General features: G+C 57.7%; 2 protein-coding genes across 4 annotated transcripts; one reads left to right on the forward strand and one right to left on the reverse strand.

Moving 5' to 3' along the window:
• On the reverse strand, positions 1 to 12503 carry WNT10B (Wnt family member 10B). Of its 3 annotated transcripts, XM_032348068.1 has the most exons (7): positions 12123 to 12503; positions 5797 to 5926; positions 5328 to 5464; positions 4305 to 4424; positions 3909 to 4171; positions 1858 to 2231; positions 1 to 1199 (listed from the first exon to the last, which is right to left on the reverse strand). In XM_032348068.1, the coding sequence occupies exons 4-7, from the start codon at positions 4376 to 4378 to the stop codon at positions 741 to 743; spliced, it is 1170 nt and encodes a 389-aa protein (XP_032203959.1). In that variant the 5' UTR covers positions 4379 to 4424; positions 5328 to 5464; positions 5797 to 5926; positions 12123 to 12503; the 3' UTR covers positions 1 to 740. The 3 variants fall into 3 exon arrangements, with proteins under 3 accessions (XP_032203959.1, XP_032203960.1, XP_032203961.1); XM_032348069.1 differs by lacking the exons at positions 5328 to 5464; positions 5797 to 5926; positions 12123 to 12503 and adding an exon at positions 4692 to 4756; XM_032348070.1 differs by lacking the exons at positions 5328 to 5464; positions 5797 to 5926; positions 12123 to 12503 and adding an exon at positions 4500 to 4545.
• A 10-nt stretch (positions 12504 to 12513) lies between these two features.
• Positions 12514 to 16929, forward strand: WNT1 (Wnt family member 1). Its single transcript, XM_032348071.1, has 4 exons — positions 12514 to 13019; positions 13739 to 13992; positions 14719 to 14984; positions 15481 to 16929. The coding sequence occupies exons 1-4, from the start codon at positions 12916 to 12918 to the stop codon at positions 15967 to 15969; spliced, it is 1113 nt and encodes a 370-aa protein (XP_032203962.1). The 5' UTR covers positions 12514 to 12915; the 3' UTR covers positions 15970 to 16929.

Consider the following 16929-nt stretch of genomic DNA (forward strand, 5'->3'; position numbering starts at 1 on the left):
CAGTAGTTTAATTTATTTTAGTTACAGACAGAAACCAAGAACAAGTCTCAGTACAATAAATTATCCATTCCCATCCCTCCTGCTAAGGAACAAATAAAAGGCTCAGAGAGTCTTAGGTAAAATTCTTCCTTTGGAGGGTTTCCTTTAACATCTGAATGGGGGAGAGAGTTTTCCTAAGGGCCTAGACAAACAACTCTCTGAGGACTCAAAGGAGAGCCCCCTCCAGCACTCTGTCCCTTCCCCAAGAAAAACCTCTCTACCACTGTCTCCTATTCCCCCAGAAGAAGGGGCCCAGGCTGCTGTAGAGGAGTTTGGGATCAGCAGATAGGAAGGAGTGGTATCGCCGATACAGGTCTATGGCTCCACACAATGCCTGGGGCTATTCCTCAAAGGAGAGGAGTGATCAAACTACAAGGACACCCCAGCCAGAAGGAGTAAGAACCAGAGCTAAAGGGACTCCAGGATTGGGGAGAGGGAGACAATACAGTGCATGTAGCCTTCGTTCATTTCAGCTGTTTGAGGAGCAGAAGAAGGGGGTGACAGCTTTCCCGCCCAGGCCCTCCTATCGTGGGGGAGAAGGCTGCACATCACAGACTCTGCCTGACCCCCACCACCCCCAGAGCTGCTTCCAGGCCGATGCTTTGAGTTTCTAGGAGCCGATATTGACCCTGGCCAGAAATCGGAGCAAAAGGCTGAAAAGGCGCTCCTGCCCTCTGCCAGCCCTGCGGTGAAGCCGCCCCTCACTTACACACGTTGACCCACTCTGTGACCTTGCACTCGTCGCACAGCACGTAGCAGCACCAATGGAAGCGGCAATGACAGCGCTCAACTCGCGTCTGCCGAAGCATATTGTGCCCACGGCCGCAGCACAGGCTGCCGCAGCCGTCCAGCAGACGACTGGTCTTGTTGCATGCCCGGCCCCGAGTGCCGGGGGAGCCCACGGTAGGGTCTCGCTCACAGAAGTCGGGAGACTTCTCAAAGTAAACCAGCTCTCCCGAAAGGCGACGGGGACGCAGGCGGGGTTGGAAGGCTCCGGAGTTGCGGTTGTGGGTATCGATGAAGACGGCCCGACCCAGCCGCTCCCTCAGCGCTGCCCCCACCGCCCGGAACTCTGGGGCCGCCCTCCAGCAGGTCTTGAACTGGCAGCTGCCCGATGTGCCGTGACACTTGCATTTCCGCTTCAGGTTTTCAGTTACCACCTAGAGCGCCGGGAGGTTGAGGGGGGTGGGGGGCGAGAGGTGAAGGGAAGGGCAGCAAAGGGGCAGGGCACAGGGGCACAGCAGAGGGGAGGGAACAGAGAGCACAGGGAGGGAGAAATAGAGGCGAGAATGATCATGGAATATCAGAAGAGAAAGGGCACTGCAGGGCTGGCTAACAGCTCAACTCCCTCATCTTCTGGTTGGAGGACTGAAGCCAGAGCAGAATGATTTGCCCATCTTTAATCCCTAGCCAGGAACAGAGACTCAGCTTAGACAACTAGATGTGAACAGAACTCAACTCCAGTTGTCCTGAGTCGCCATCCAGTCCTCTTTCCAGAGCGAGCACTAAAAATGAGCACCCTTCCCGTAGGAAGGCAGCTGTGATAATAGCTACCCTGTAATGAGCACCTGCCAAGGACGAGGCACTCTGCCCAGTGCCCTATTTGCTGGCTCACTCTTAATCACATCGTTAAGGTAGGTATCATTAGATTCTTTTTACAGATGCAAAACTGAGGTTAAGTGACTTGCTTGAGGTCACCTAGATGGGTGAGCGGCCATCCCCCACCGCGGCCCGTCCTCCTTTCTGCCTGCGAAGCCTCTCTCTTTCTAGCCAGGCCTCAAAAGCTAAGGAGACTCAGGACAAGTTGCACACACATACCTGTCGCCCCACCCTGTTGTTGTGGATTCGCATTCTTGCCTGGATGTCCCGGGGAGCTTCCCTGGAATCCAAGAAATCCCGAGAGAACTTCTCTCCAAAGTCCATGTCCTGGTTACAGCCACCCCATTCCCACGTGTCCTGGGGGCCGGGGCTGGGACCTAAGCCGGGGCCAGGGCTGGGCAGGGAGTGGGGGAAACTCTTGCCCCGGGACAGAGCCTGCAGCTGCAGCAGCTTGGCCCTCAGCCGGTCCTGCTCACCACTGCCCTTCCAGCCGCAGCCGCAGCTCGCTAGCCTGCCCAGGCTGCAGGCCGTGGCGACCGCGTGCATGACCCCTGCCGCCAGCATGGAGAAGGAAAAAGCACTCTCCCGAAAACCTGGGGATGAAAAGGGTGTGACGGAGGCATAAGGTTGACAGGCAGCTGGAGTGGGGAGGTGGAAGGAAATAAGCAGCCACCCTTCAATTCCGGGAATTCCTAACTGAATCCTGACCCTGTCATTTACCAGCTGCCTAATTTGGAAGAAAGTCACAGAGAAGGAAGGGAGCGGAAGCACGGAGCCTCAGTTTCCTCATTTATTAAGGGAGGGGCTGGCTGAGATTGATCTCTGAGCCCCAGCCTCGTTCTGTAAGTCTGGGATTTTCGGGTGCAGATGAAAGAACTAGCTGGAGGGCAAGAGCCCTGGGGTTGGCAGGTGACTGAGAGGGAGTCCCCGAGGTCTTTGAAGAAGTGATCACTGAGTTCTACATCTGAAAGCTTTAAAAATTCCCCAGCCCAGCAGGGAGCTTGTGTGGTGGGGTGGAAGCAGAGACTTTCAGGTTCTTTTTTTTTTAGGGCCCTTTAACAAACCTTGCTCCACCACCCCAAAACCCCAAAGCACTGGAGCTATGGCACTATCCTTCCCCTTTCCAGTTTCTGGTTTTCTATTTGCCCTTTAAGTTTATTCTAACCTGCTATATTACTCTATAAAATGCTGGGGGGGGGAGGTGGGTGCAGGGTGATTTTCCCTGAGGCCCTCTTAAAATGTTGGTATCTTTGTTATGTTTTGGGGGTCACAGAGGCTCAAGATGACAAGCTTTTCCCATGCTTCTCATTTGGGGGGGTCCCTTACTTCCTTTTAGGTAGGGGCTTTCTTGAGCCCTGAGAGGATGAGACACAGCACCTCCTTAGGGGCCGGGCCTCTCCCACCCCAGGATGCAGGGGTTTTGGCCCAGCCTCCCAATCCCCCCCAACCTCAACCCTCCAGGGGTGAAGCTGTTTGCACATGTCTTGGGAATTCCCCCGCAGATGGCAGCTGCCTATTAACCCCGTAGTCCCTGAAGTACTGCCCCCACCCTCTAGCTGAGCCCAGAATGGATCTTTACTCCTCCAGGGAGGAAACACGGGCATGGCCTGGCAAGAGGCAACGATGCCTTCCAGACCATACCTCCCAGACCAGACCAGCAGTGACCTGTTCTTCGCCCCTCCAGCCGTTCCTCACCTGCTCAGGTGAGAGCCACCTGGGGCCCCCACAGCACAGAGGAGGGGGCTGCTCCCCGGCTTCAAAGCCATCAGGGTCTTTGTTCCCAGCCTCTGCTCCTGGGAACCCCAGCAATTAGGGGAGTAGGTTTAACCCTTAAACGGTTGGGGGCGTCACCCCACCCCCGCTGAGGCTCTGGGGACACCAGCCTGGGCTTGTCCAAGGAGAGGGAGGGGGGGAAGAAATTGGGGGAGGGAATGAGGGGGATGTTTGAAGCTTCCAGGGCTGGGGGCATCTCTGGCTCGCAGGTGCAACCCAGATGAGCCCGGTGGAAAAAAGAAAGGGGGGCCCTAGGGTAGGGGAACAGCGACCCAGCTGCCTTGCCGGCAGCACGCAGGTGGAAGTGAGGCGCAGGGACCCAGACGGGTGGCCAGGCCCAGCTCTGTGGCTCCTGGGTGTGTGTGGGGGGTGGGTGGGGGGAATTCCCGGAGAGAGGCCCCTCCTGGAGTCGTGAACCGGTCCCTTCCCGCCTCCGCTCGCCTCGGCCTGGCCCCCACCCCCGGCCCCAGCGGCGCAGACACGCCGGCCCCGCTCACCGCGCTTGAGGATGGCGCTGTGGTGGGGCAGGCGGCCGCCGCCCTCGAGCGCGGAGCAGTTCCAGCGCTGGTCGCGCAGCTGGTGCTGACACTCGTGGACCGCGATGTGCAGGCCTTGAAGTGCGGATGCCGTCACGTCGGGGCTACGCAGGCAGAGGCCCAGCTGCCGCTTGCTCAGGCCCGACAGCGTCAAGCACACGGTGTTGGCGGTCAGCGGCGGCTCGCCGGGCAGCTTCAGGCCCAGAATCTCATTGCTGAGGGCCCTGGGAACGCAGAAGGCGTTTCGGGGGTCTGTGGTCCAGGCCTCGCGCCCCCTCCGACTCCTCCCGTCCTAGGTTGGTGCTTTCAGCCTCCGGCTTTTTTTCGTGGCCAGGGTGACAGGGGGGATCTGCTCACCGACTGCACAACGCCAGGAACAGGAGACCCGCAAAGCCCGAGGGCGGAGGCCGCGGCCGGGGCTCCTCCGGCATGTCGAACCCCGGGCCCGAAGGCCCTGGTGGGCAGATCGATCAGGGCCTGCGGGACAAGGAGATTTGGGGGCTTCGGAATAGGGTGGGCTGGCCCCGGGGCAACCAAGGATTCCTAACTCACCAGTGCGCTCTAGGAACCCTTTTCATCTCTCCCCAAGCAAAACAAGAAGAATCACCCCTAACTCTGGACCCTGGAGGAAGAGTCTGGTTGTCTCAGCTGGGGCTTAGGCAAGAGCCACTGGAGCTGGACCCAGCCAGACACAATGCCTGGCACACACACACTCAAGTGCAAACTCAGACATAACTGACTCACAAACACCACTCCACCATCTTGCCACCGCTCCCTCTTTGAGGGCCCCACGACTGGCTTCCCTCACCCAACAGAGCAAGGCTCTCAGGGCTAGGGGGCGGGATTGGGGGGGGCGGGATTAGAACAGGGTTCTGCACCACCTACAGATGGCGGGGTGTGGGGGAGGGTCACCTTCAGATGCCGTCGAGGGCAGGCAGCTTTGGTGAGAGGGGTGGAGGAATGCGTTCCCAATCCTGCTCTACCCACTTTTTCCGCAGTCGGGAGAGAGGGGAGGCCCCAGGTGCGCCAGACAGGGAGGAGACCTGGTTCCCGCCTGAAAAGGACCGCAGCGCAGGCTGAGTCCTCTTCCTCCTCGTCCGCCTTTCCTAACTAGTGTTTCCCTCGTCTGCGATGCCCGTCTGGTCCCCGCAGGTCCCAGGCTCATTCCCCATCCCTTTACTCCCTCGTTCAATGCCATTCTGATCTGGGGATATTCGTTTATTTGCTGTCTTTATCTCTGCCAATATCCCTGTCTCTCTCTGTGTCTCCATGCCCCAGTGGGCGGATGCGTGTCTGTCTGTCTGTCTGACTGACTATCCGTGTGCCTGTCTCACCCCGTGTGCGTGTCCCTGCCCTCCCTGCTTTCCCGGCTCCGATTACCTGCTGCTCTGGTGCGAGGTGACTACCGGCAAGGTTGGGTCGCCTGGGCTCGGGCTTCTCAAACCGTGGGGAGACTGCGTCGGGTTCTGCCCCTTCGGCAGAGCCGCATTCTTCCAGGGCAGGGCCACTCCTCTTCGCTGCTTCCCCAGCGCCGCCGCAGCCTCCGGGAGGAAGGGAGGGAGGAAGGGAGGGAGTGATCGAGAAAGCTAGCGAGCGGTCTAGCAAGGAACTGGGGGCTCCGGCTCTACTCAACTCGTGCCGAGCTCATAGGCAGCTCTGCTGTGGCTGACAGAGCTGCGGCCCCTCCCCAAGCCCCGGGCATCCCCACCCCACTCCTCGCACCCCCCGCCTTGACCCGGGGGAGCGCAGGCGCTCCCCCTCCTCCCAGCCTACACACACACCCTCTCCCCCGACGCCTGGGTTCACGCTTGGCCCCACTGAAGGGGGTGGTGACCAGAGTGCCTCTCACCTGCTCTGGGTAGCCAAGTCTGCAAGGACGGTGCAGTGACCCAGACTAGGGAGACAGGACTCTGGTCCCACGTGGTCATTTCTCTTTGCCTCGGTTTCCCCACCAAGAGCTGGATGGCTGGTGAGTGCCTCTGACAAGATGAACACGGAGCAGGGAATCAGCTTCCCTCCCTGGACAATGTTGGGAAGAGCCCTCAGCGACAGAGCGCGCCTCAGAGCACTCAGAGCCAGCAGGAAAAGCTCCCTTCTGGGTGGCTTGGCCTCCTCCCACCTCTGAGCTCTGCGCCTGCCCCTTGGGAGGGGTCAGACTTGGCCTCAGAGTTTGGTCCTAGCAAAGGCTCGGGTAGCCCCAAAGATCTCCAGCTTTCTCCTATGCTTCCCTTGGCTTATAGGCATCCTTGCCCACAGAGTTCTCCTGCCCCATCCCGAGATCCCAGCTCTGCACTAGGAGTGGCCCAGATTCTTGCTCCAGGCTTTCAGACTTGCTTCACATGGAACGAGGAGGGCCTTGGGATCCCAGACTGAGCCCAGCCTGAGGACAGCCAGGGAAAGTGTCTGATCTAGGGGTGCACAGACCAGAGCAAACCACCTTAGGGAGCTCCAGTGGCAGTGAAGGGGTTAGGCGTCACTGCGCTCCTGCCTGACTCACCCTCCCAGCTCTAACCACTGCGGGCTATTTTTGCCAGAGAGGGGCCCCAGGCTTCCCAGCCGCCCCCCGCCCCTGCCAGACCGCAGCCCAAGGCACGACTGGCCCCGCGCGCCCGAAGCTGGCACGTTGACTCAGAGACAGGCCCCCTGGGGAAGCAGAGCCACGGGGCCTGAAACCCACAGCCACAGTCATCTCTTCCTTGGTGGTGGCCTTGCAGCTCTTCTGGGGGCAGTCAGCCTCTGGCCTATGCTGCTGCAGGGCCTGCCCTGTGCTGCAGGGGGCGCTGCTGTCTAGGGGGCAGAGCAGTCCGAGATCAGTGACATCCGTGGTCATATTATTTATTGACCACCTTTATGCACCAGGTCTCCAGCGGGCTGAGAGGTAAAAAAAAAAAAAAAAAGCGCCATGGTTCCTAACACTGGACAGCTCTGGTGGCTTTTCTTTGCTTTCTCACCTCTGGGGCCAAGGAAGGAAGAGAAATAGCCCTAGAATTCCTGCCTCTCCTTCCTGTTCAGATGCCAAGACCCACACCATGTGTGGCTTTTGAGGCCACTAGAATCTGCAAGCTCTATCTCAGTAGCTTTCATCCTTACACCTGGATTCAGTGACCTTGTCCTCCATCCTGCATGTCAGCCTGGGATTCCACTCAGTTCTCCGGAGGAAGGGGATGAAGTTTCCTATGCCTCTCTTCTCCCATGGACCTTTGTATTTTTCCAGGTCTCTGGTTTTTTGTATTTCTCTCAGGTTTCTGATTGTTACTTCTGATTCTACCCTTGTCAGGCTATAGAACAGTCAGGTGTCAAGGAAGACCTAAGGTCAGAACAATTACCCTAGACTCCAACTTCTCCGTGGCTCCCGGGTTCCCCAGGCTGGTCTGTCACAAATCCAACGACCCACACTCCTGTTCCCTCTCCATGCAAAAGCCCAGCTCTGGGACAGGAGGCCACAAGCAGGCAGACTGGGTGGCCTGAACTGGCCCCCAGTGCCCTTGGCCCGACCGGCTGGCCTGAGCACTGACCCGCAGGCGGCTGGAGGGTGGTGGAGCAGGCGGGGTCTGGAGAGGGCTGTGGGTACACACCCATTGCCTAATACCCCAAGCACGCGGCCAGCTCCAGGAAAGGGGAGGGGCAGGAACCAGAGAGACCTTGACAGGGGTTGGGGCCATGACAGGAGGGGGAAAGTGAGGGGCTGTCATTACTTTGGGGAGGGAGTGGGAGCAAGCTGGTCCCCGTTCCCCTCAATGAGAAGACTGGAGGCTGCTTTCCCATCATGGGGATGTAGCAAGAACAAGCTGAGAAGAACACTGGGGCCCTGGAGGGCGGGGGTCAAAGAAAAGAGTGGGGGCCCTGGGAGATTGGGGGAATAGAGCAACTGAGGCGGCCACGAGAGCAGAGCAAAGGCTCGGAAGCCTCCTCCTCCCCTCATGTTTGCCTTGGCCCGGGGTCCCGGCTGACTCATCTATTGCTGAGCCGCTGATAGGGGCGGCCAAGCTCGGGGAACCCAAATTATAGGCCCGGGAGGGATGGATGCGCCCTCGGCGGTGAGCTCAGCTGCACTGCCCACCCTCCGCCTCTCACGCCTTCTGCTGCAGCACCATGGGCCACCACCCGGAGGCACCAAAGAGTCTGCAGCCCCACTGCACTGGACTCCCTGGGGAAACCCCCAACAGTTAAACAGTTAGCCCCAACAAATCTGTGGGATTACCATAGACAGAACTTGGCCCCCTTCTCTACCAGAGGCTGATGTCTTCCCAGCACGAGGAGGGAGTGCCGCCTGCTGGTGCTTCAAAGGAAGGTAGGCCCCTCTGCTCACAGATTTCTCAGTCCTGGTTCCCTGACTCCCCCTCACACTCCCAACAACAAGGTAAAGCCCCTTTCCCCTCCGACATCTTGCTCCTGTTCCCATTCCAGAGAGGTGGTTTGCTACTGATTTTCTACTTTGAGCCTTTAAAGTTCTCTGTGGTCAAAAGTGGTAGAAAAATAGAGCAAGGTAAAGGAGACAGGCAGCAGGATTCCATTTTATATAGGGGGAATGACAAAGAAAGTGAGGGAACCATTCTATGGAGCTATCTGAGGAAGGGTCTTCCAGAACACAGAAAAGCAGGTGCAAGTATCCCGAGACAGGAACTTGCTTGGTATGTTCAGGGAATCAGCAAGTAGGCCAGTGTGGCCAAAGGAAGGAACCCACAGGGGAGAGAGTGCAAACAGTGAAAGTTAGAGGACGAAGAAGGAGTAGGGTGAAATCATAGAGGGCTAAGTAGGCCACTGTAAAAAGCTCACCTTTTTTCTTTGACTGAGATGGGGAATCATTGGAAAATTCTGAGCAGAGGAATGAAGCGATCTGACTTGGGTTTTAGAAAGCATAGCTCTGGCTGCTATGTGGAGAAGAGAGTGTGGAGGGCAAAGGTAGGAGCAGGGAGTGCTGCCATGAGGCTAGTGCAGTAGTACAAGAGAGAGGGGATGGTGGCTTTGCCCAAGGATAAGAATGGGTCCAAGTTTGCATATATTTTAAATACAGAAGGACAGGATTTGTCCATGAACTTGACATGAAGTACTAGAGAACAGATGGATCAAGGGTGACTCTAAGGTTCTTGTCCTGAGAAACCAAAAGGATGGAGGTGGCCGTTTACTGAAATGGGACAACCAAAGAAAGAGCAGGTTAGGATGGGGGAAGAACCAGGCATTCGAGTTTTGACCATGTACATGCTTATTCAAGTGTTAGATGTGCAAGTCCAGAGTTCAGGGCCAGATGTATAAATTAGGGAGCGTGAGACTGAATAGTTCACCAAGAGAGTGAGTGTAGATTGAGAAGAAAGTCCAGATTGAATTGGGTTACATTCTGAAGCTTAGAAATTGGTATAGAGGGTGGAACCAGGTAAGGAGACTGAGATGGTGAGCAGCTAGGGAGGTAGGAATGGTGTTCTAGAACCCAAGTGAGAAAGAAGGAGGAAGCGTTTGATTCTGTCTGCTGTTCCTGGAAAGCTGATTAGGCTGAAAACTAAGATTTGACTGTAGAGCAATCCAGAGGTCATGGATGATTTTGATAAGGAAGGGTAGCAGGTTCAAAGATGTGATCAGGGTGGAAAGAGAGAATAAAGAAAAGAAATTAGTGCTAGTGATTAAAGCAACCCTTTTGAGCTTTGCTGTAAAAGAGAGCAGAGAAATGGGGCAATCCTGGGAGGTAATGTGGAGTCAAATGAAGCTTTGGCAGTTTTAGATGGGAAATATTACAGCACTTGGCATGCTGATAGGTATGATCTGGTGCAGAGGTAAACTGAAGATGCAGGAAAGAAACAGGAAAAACAACAGAGTGATGATTTGATCTAAACAGAAATTTGGGCCAGGTCACTCACAGTGTGACCCAGACTTGGAGACTTCCCCTCCCACTCTTCCCCACTACTCCTGGTGGGTGGAATGGTAGAACAGAGTATACTAGCTCTTTCTTTTCTTTCTTTCTCTCTTCCTCCCTTCCTTCCTTCCTTTCTTTTCTGTCACCAATGGCCACAGATGGGACTGCCTGTCTTCCAGTGCATCTCCATCCTCTAGGCGGTTTTATCAATCCATAGGCCAAAAAGACATGCTCCAGGTCCCAATGGGAATAAACTCCCAAGGGACAAAGGACAAGCTGCCCATCATTGTCTATTTACTTGAGCCATCTTGTACCCTCTCCAGGGTGTCCTCTGGAGAGATTACTGACTTTTGGACCTGGGGAGGATGCTGGACCAATACACCTTGTCCTTCAGGGTTGAAATCTTGGAGGGACCAGGTACAGTGGATGGGGCAATAGGACTGGGAAGGATGTTGCCCTCAAAAACAACCTCCCTCAGGCTCCATCTGGGTTAATCAGCATCTCATCTAAAATAGAATTGCCCCAGGAAGATTACTTAAACTCATCAGACATGTACTCCTTAGAGTGACTTCCCCACCTTGAAGGGGAAATTCTGAGACTTGGAACTTTTTTAGGATCAGACCTGGGTACATACTCATTTAGAAAGTACCCTGAAGGCAGAGGAGATGAAAAAGAGAAGATCCAAAAGGGAGACAGAAAAACCCTAAGGATCATTTTTATTTATCTGTCAGTTTGGAGAAAGGCCCCCAGCTTTATGATTGCTGCACATTCAGAAATAGCTTGTAAGGTGGAAAGAACGTGGGCTTTGAGTCAAAATGATCTGGGTTTAATTCTAGCTCTACCGTTTATTATTCATTTTTTAAGAAAAAATGTATTTATTTATTTTAGAGAGAGAGCGTGCACACAGGGAGAGGGCAGAAGGAGAAGGAGAAGGAGAGGAGGAGAAGCAGACTCCCCACTGCATGTGGAGCCCACACAGGGCTCAATCTCACGACCCTGAGATCATGACCTGAGCAGAAATCAAGATGCTTAACCAACTGAGCCACCCAAGTTCCCCCTGCCATGTATTCATTTTCTAAAGGTTTTACTTTTAAGTTATCTCTACACCCTATAGGGGGCCCCAATTTACAATCCCAAGGTCAACAAGAGTCACATGCTCCACCGAATGATCCAGCCAAGTGTCCCCATTTGGTCATTTATTAGCTGTGTGGACCTTGAACAATTTCTTAATCTACTTTTTCCTCTGTAAAGTGAGAGAAGAGAGAGACATAAAAAAGATCTTCCCTCTTTCCAGGGGCAATGTGTGTGTGCTGCTGGGGCATAATAACCAGGCTGGCAGTGCTTGCTATGCCCCACAGAGGGCACAGCTGCCACATCCTTAATAGGAGGCCAAGGTAGCCTTGAAACGGAGTTGGAGTCCCAGGGAGAAAAGAGAAAAGCATATAATGGAGGAGACCCTTACAAGCATTTTGGGTATCTCAATGTAGTAAGAGTGGAAAGAGCCAGAGGTTTTGGAGGAAGATGGTAATTTGACAGAAAAATCCAGAAAGAAGCAGTCATATGGAGGCATAAGTTCTCTATTCTGGGCTCAGTTCAGCCAGCAGCTCTTCTCTTCCCAGCCCTCCCTCCTGCACCCCTACACGCACCTGTCATCTACTCCACTGCGCTTCCTGAGCCTAATCCTCAGAGACTCAGCCACACCAGGCCTTTTCTATCTTGATGCTGCCTTGGTTGCAGGCTCAGGCCCCTCCCCTAGTGACATGCCCAGGTTGACACATGCTGAGGGTGACGCACCATAGGATGACACAAGGTATACATGGCGAGAGTGACACATATATGCATATTTAATCTCCCCAGCACACACACTCATCCATCCATCCACCCACCTCCACACACAGTTCCAGACACTCTATGCCTCAGTCAATCATCTGGGTCTTTCCTGAGGGTGGCTGCCACCTCCTTCCCCACAAATAGATGATGCGCTGTCCTAGGTGGTGGCTGTGACAAGATGACTCGATCGATTGATCCCTTCTGACCTGAGCTAAATTCCAAGATTCCTTGGAAAGGTCCCTAACATCCCTCCTCGGAACAAGGAGTTTCCTTACATGAGGACACACATGGGTGTGCACCCTCACGACACACTCACACATTCTCATACGCATTCAGGTTTGCATTGTGCCACTTAAACACACACACACACACACACACACACACACACACAACGCACACACACACACACACACAGTCACTTGTGCACGCCTTCCAGCCCACAAACAAACTGCCACTGTCCCCGGTTTCTCTCCACAGCAGGCTCTGTTTGGTGAACTTACCCCCAACCCACGCACCCCCTGGGATTTCACGACCCCAGCGGCACCCTCAGGCTCCCGCTGATCCTTCCCTGTCAAGCCGTCGGGGCGGGGTCTGGTGGGGTGGTCCTGGGAAGGAGGCGTCTCCCCGGAGTCGCTGCCCAGAACGACAGCTTTCCTTTCCTTCCTCTACTCAGGAGTAGGGAGAGAGGGGACGCCAGCGGGGCCGGGCTGACGTCGAGGGACCCCACCGCCGGCGATGGCGAAGCGGCTGGGCTGCCGCAGACTCTCCCGGTAGCACACTATCGCCTCGCCCCCTGGCGGACGCTGGTCCCCGACGGGCTCCGGACGCGAAGAGGAGTGAGGCGGGCGCGCGTGGGAGGGCGTCCCAAGGGGAGGGGTCGGCGGCCAGTGCAGGCAGGGAGGCGGGAGCCACCGGGCAGGGGGCGGGGGTGAGCCCCGACGGCCAGCCCGTCAGCTCTCGGCTCAGACCGGCGGGAGCCACGGCCCCGCTCGCTGCCCATTGTCTGCGCCCCTGACCGGTGCGCCCTGGTGCCACAGTGTGGCCCGGCGGGGCAGCCTCCTATCGTCACTTCAGCCAGAGCCGCAACTATAAGAGGCGGTGCCGCCCGCCGTGGCTGCCACAGCCCACCAGCTGGGACCGCGAGCCATGCTGCCCGCCGCCCGCCCCCAGGGCTGTTAGAGCCAGACTGCGAACTCTCGCCACTGCCGCCACCGCCGCGTCCCGTCCCACCGTCGCGGGCAGCAGCCAAAGCCGCCCCAACTTCAGCACAGAGGCGGCGAGGCCGGGCAGGCCATGGGGCACTGGGCGCAGCTGCCCGGCTGGGTTTCTGCTACGCTGTTGCTGGCGCTGGCCGCTCTGCCTGCAGCCCTGGCCGCCAACAGCAGTGGCCGATGGTGGTAAGTGAGCTGGTGCGGGGTCGCCACTTGTCCCGGGGCGCAGAGCCAGGGGCCAGCCCCAGTCCGCTCCCACGCTCTGGGATCCATCCGCAGACAGGCTCCCTCCACCGCACTGACTTGCCTCCGAGACACCGAGGGGCGCTCTGGAGCGCAGCTGCTCCAGAGAATCTAGTTCTGATGAGGTGGGTGAATGGTCCGCCCGCCGCGGCCCACGGTTCTCCAGGCAGGGAGCCCACTCCCATCTAGCACCGCCCTTCATCCGTGAGACCCAGACCAGCCTCACGGTGGTAGCCACACCACAGGTTTCCCTGTCTCGGGCAGCGTAGGGCCAGGCCGGTGCTCAGAAAGGAGAGATGAAAAGGGTGGGACTCCTAAGCATTTCACCTCTTGGGTGGGCATGGACTCCAGGCCAGGATTCCCTCCCCAAGCTGCCCTGAAGCCGTCCCTCAGAGCCAAGGTGAACACCTGGTCTTCATGTTTCCCTTGCCTTCTCTGTCCAGTCCCCAGAGCCAGGGCCCCCAGTGGTCCTGCGCAAAACTAGGGACGCCCATTCCTTTCAGACTAGTCAGCCAGGGAGCCCGGAGTCTTCACCTCATCGCTGATGTCCTGTGGCTCTCCCAGGCAAATAGCCCCAGGAAAAGGACAGGGTAGACACGACTTTTTTGCTTAGGGCGCAAGTCCCCTTCCAGAGCTTGAGCTCCTACCATGCACCTCACCAGGGGCATCGTGAACGTAGCTTCCTCCACGAACCTGCTGACCGACTCCAAGAGTCTACAACTGGTGCTAGAGCCCAGTCTTCAGCTGCTGAGCCGCAAACAGCGGCGGCTGATACGCCAGAACCCGGGGATCCTGCACAGCGTGAGCGGGGGACTGCAGAGCGCGGTGCGAGAGTGCAAGTGGCAGTTCCGCAACCGCCGCTGGAACTGCCCCACGGCTCCGGGGCCCCACCTCTTCGGCAAGATCGTCAACCGAGGTGGGTACCCAGGAAAGAGACGCTTCCGGGACCAGGGGAATGCAGGGTCACTCACAGGGCAGGGGCGGGCGAGTGTAGGGAAGATGTCCCGGGCGCCCACAGGTTACAAGATCAACTCGCCAAGAGCTTCATGCCCAGCGCCAGCTCTGGGCCAGACTCGTTCGGCCAGGCGTTTCCCAGCGGTGCACCTCGCGCGCGAAGCTGAACTTTTCTGCGCCACCGCCCGAGTAGAAGCAAGTTCTAAGTCGTGGACGCTGGCTGGCCCCCGCTTTCCCGGCCCCTCTGAAAGGCGCCCGGGAAGCTGATCTCTGCCAGAGCGTCTCGCCTCCAAGTCCAGCAAGGCTCGCATCGCTGACACGGGGCCGAAAGTCTGGGCTGCGGAGAGAGGTCTTGACAGTGCAGAGTTCGTCCTCTCTCCTCTTCTCGGTTTTTCTTTCTTGAGCTGCCCCACTTCCACTGAGGAGCCAAGCGCGCCCCGAGTCTCAGAGTCTCAGGAGCGCGTGATCACAAGCGTGGTCAGGGTTGCGTGCCCACGCACGTGCTTTCTCTAGGAGCCCAGCTTCCCAGCGCAGCGGGCCGCCTGGCTCTCGGGACTCCAAGGGCGGAGTCGGGGCACCGGCCTCTAGGGTCCCGAACCCTCCATTGAGAAGGCTGGCCTTCCCCCGCCCCCACCCCCGACTCCCCTCGCGTTACCTTCTCGCTCATCCCCGCTCCCTTCCCTCACAGGCTGTCGGGAAACGGCGTTTATCTTCGCCATCACCTCCGCGGGGGTTACGCATTCAGTGGCACGCTCCTGCTCGGAGGGCTCCATCGAGTCTTGCACGTGCGACTACCGGCGGCGGGGTCCTGGGGGCCCCGATTGGCACTGGGGGGGCTGCAGCGACAACATCGACTTCGGCCGCCTCTTCGGCAGGGAGTTTGTGGACTCCGGGGAGAAGGGGCGGGACCTGCGCTTCCTCATGAACCTTCACAACAACGAGGCGGGCCGCACGGTGAGCGGGCTTCAGGGGTTCTGCCCGGAAGCGCAGTGGCGGGGATCTCCGAGTCCCTGAGCAGGGGCTGACCTCGAATCTGGGCAGTAACGGTGGGTGATAGGGCCAGGCGTCAGGGCAGGGAACCAGAAGAGGACGTCCAGAGGGTGCGGTAGTTTGGAAGGGAAGGCAGAGAATGGAAGAGAGTGCGCAGGTCAGGTAGAAGTGAAGAGGTTAGAAGTCAGGCAGCCCGTGGGATGTATTGCCTACAGCCCCCTCCGGGTTAATAATTGGAAAAAAAAAAAACGAGGCTTGGAGGCCGGGACCACGTCCGGCGTGGAGCGTGGAGTTGGGCCTGGTGTCCAAATCTCGGCGCGACGACTTCACGCTTCCCTTCCCTTTCCTCCCTTCCGCGCTTGCGGAGGTCCTGGCAGGGTTCGGAAGGGGGCAGTATCTGGGATAATGGCTCTGGCTGTGACAGTGCCGTGGGACCCACTTTCTACCCCTTTCCTCCCAGACCGTGTTCTCCGAGATGCGCCAGGAGTGCAAGTGCCACGGGATGTCGGGCTCGTGCACGGTGCGCACGTGCTGGATGCGGCTGCCCACGCTGCGCGCGGTGGGCGACGTGCTACGCGACAGATTCGATGGCGCCTCGCGCGTACTCTACGGCAACCGCGGCAGCAACCGCGCCTCGCGGGCAGAGCTGCTGCGCTTGGAGCCCGAAGACCCCGCGCACAAGCCGCCCTCCCCCCACGACCTTGTCTACTTTGAGAAATCGCCCAATTTCTGCACGTACAGCGGACGCCTGGGGACAGCGGGCACGGCGGGGCGCGCCTGCAACAGCTCATCGCCCGCGCTGGACGGCTGCGAGCTGCTCTGTTGTGGCCGGGGCCACCGCACGCGCACACAGCGCGTCACGGAGCGCTGCAACTGCACCTTTCACTGGTGCTGCCACGTCAGTTGCCGCAACTGCACGCACACGCGCGTACTGCACGAGTGTCTGTGAACCGCCGCGCGGACTCGCCTCCAAGAGCGCTGTCCTCTCGCCCGCCTCCAAACAGAACACCCACCCTCCCTTCGCACCCTCCGGGTCCCTACAGCCGCACTCCCGGGGATTCCTACGTGCGCGATCATTTCCCCCACCTCCTCCTACCTGGGGACTCCTGAAACCACTTGCCTGGGCCGGCACGAACCCTCTTGCCATCCTGACGGACCTGCCCCGGACCTACCTCCCTCCCTCTCCCGGGAGACCCCTTGTTGCACTGCCCCCTGCTTGGCCAGGAGGAGAGAGAAGGATTCTGTTTCCTCCCCTGTGGGGGTCAGTTTCTGACGGCCCCGTTGGACTTCCCCCACCGGGCCAGTGACCTCCTTGCCTCTCTCCATCTCCCCTTTAACCTCAGTTTTTCTCCAGGGCCCATCGTGCTCTTCCCATTCTCCTGCCAAGGGCCCAGACCCTGAACACACACCTGGGCATCAGGGCCTTTCTCCTCCCGGCCTATAGCTGAACCAGGAGGGGCCAGGGTGAGAGGGCAGCTGTGGTGATGTGGAAAACGAGGTTGGGGGGCCCAGGAGAAATACCCCCAATTCTCCCAGCCTCTGTCATGGAGCCATTGAACAGCTGTGAGCCATGCCTCTCTCGGCCACCTCCTACCCCTTCCTGTCCTGCCTCCTCATCAGTGTGTAAATAATTTGCACTGAATCGTGGATACAAAGCCACGAGTTTGGTTGTTGTAAATAAAACTATTTATTATGCTGGGTTCCAGCCTGGCTTGCAGAGACCACTTCCATCCACCCCAATTCAATCCCTCTCCCTTCTTCTCCCCTTTTGCTCTCCAGCCTTTTTTGGATCCCTCTTCCCCTCTCCCCAATTTCTCAAAGATGTTGTTGCCTACCGGAATCAGTATTTCCTTCCATTGTAGCTATTAGTGGCTCCTCGCCCCCACCAATGTAGTATCTTCCTCTGCAA

The sequence above is a fragment of the Mustela erminea genome, chromosome 6 (assembly GCF_009829155.1).
Source record: "Mustela erminea isolate mMusErm1 chromosome 6, mMusErm1.Pri, whole genome shotgun sequence".
Lineage (NCBI taxonomy): Eukaryota > Metazoa > Chordata > Mammalia > Carnivora > Mustelidae > Mustela > Mustela erminea.

Bases quoted from the DNA above. Each gene is read 5' to 3' on its own strand.
- WNT1 (XM_032348071.1), top strand. From the start codon at position 12,916: ATGGGGCACTGGGCGCAGCTGCCCGGCTGGGTTTCTGCTACGCTGTTG. The intron at 13,020-13,738 runs GTAAGTGAGCTG...GCACCTCACCAG, and splicing joins AACAGCAGTGGCCGATGGTG to GGGCATCGTGAACGTAGCTT. The intron at 14,985-15,480 runs GTGAGCGGGCTT...CTTTCCTCCCAG, and splicing joins ACAACGAGGCGGGCCGCACG to ACCGTGTTCTCCGAGATGCG.
- WNT10B (XM_032348068.1), bottom strand. From the start codon at position 4,378: ATGCCGGAGGAGCCCCGGCCGCGGCCTCCGCCCTCGGGCTTTGCGGGT. The intron at 2,232-3,908 runs GTGAGCGGGGCC...TTTCATCCCCAG, and splicing joins CAGCGCCATCCTCAAGCGCG to GTTTTCGGGAGAGTGCTTTT. The intron at 1,200-1,857 runs GTATGTGTGTGC...CCGGCGCTCTAG, and splicing joins ACAACAGGGTGGGGCGACAG to GTGGTAACTGAAAACCTGAA.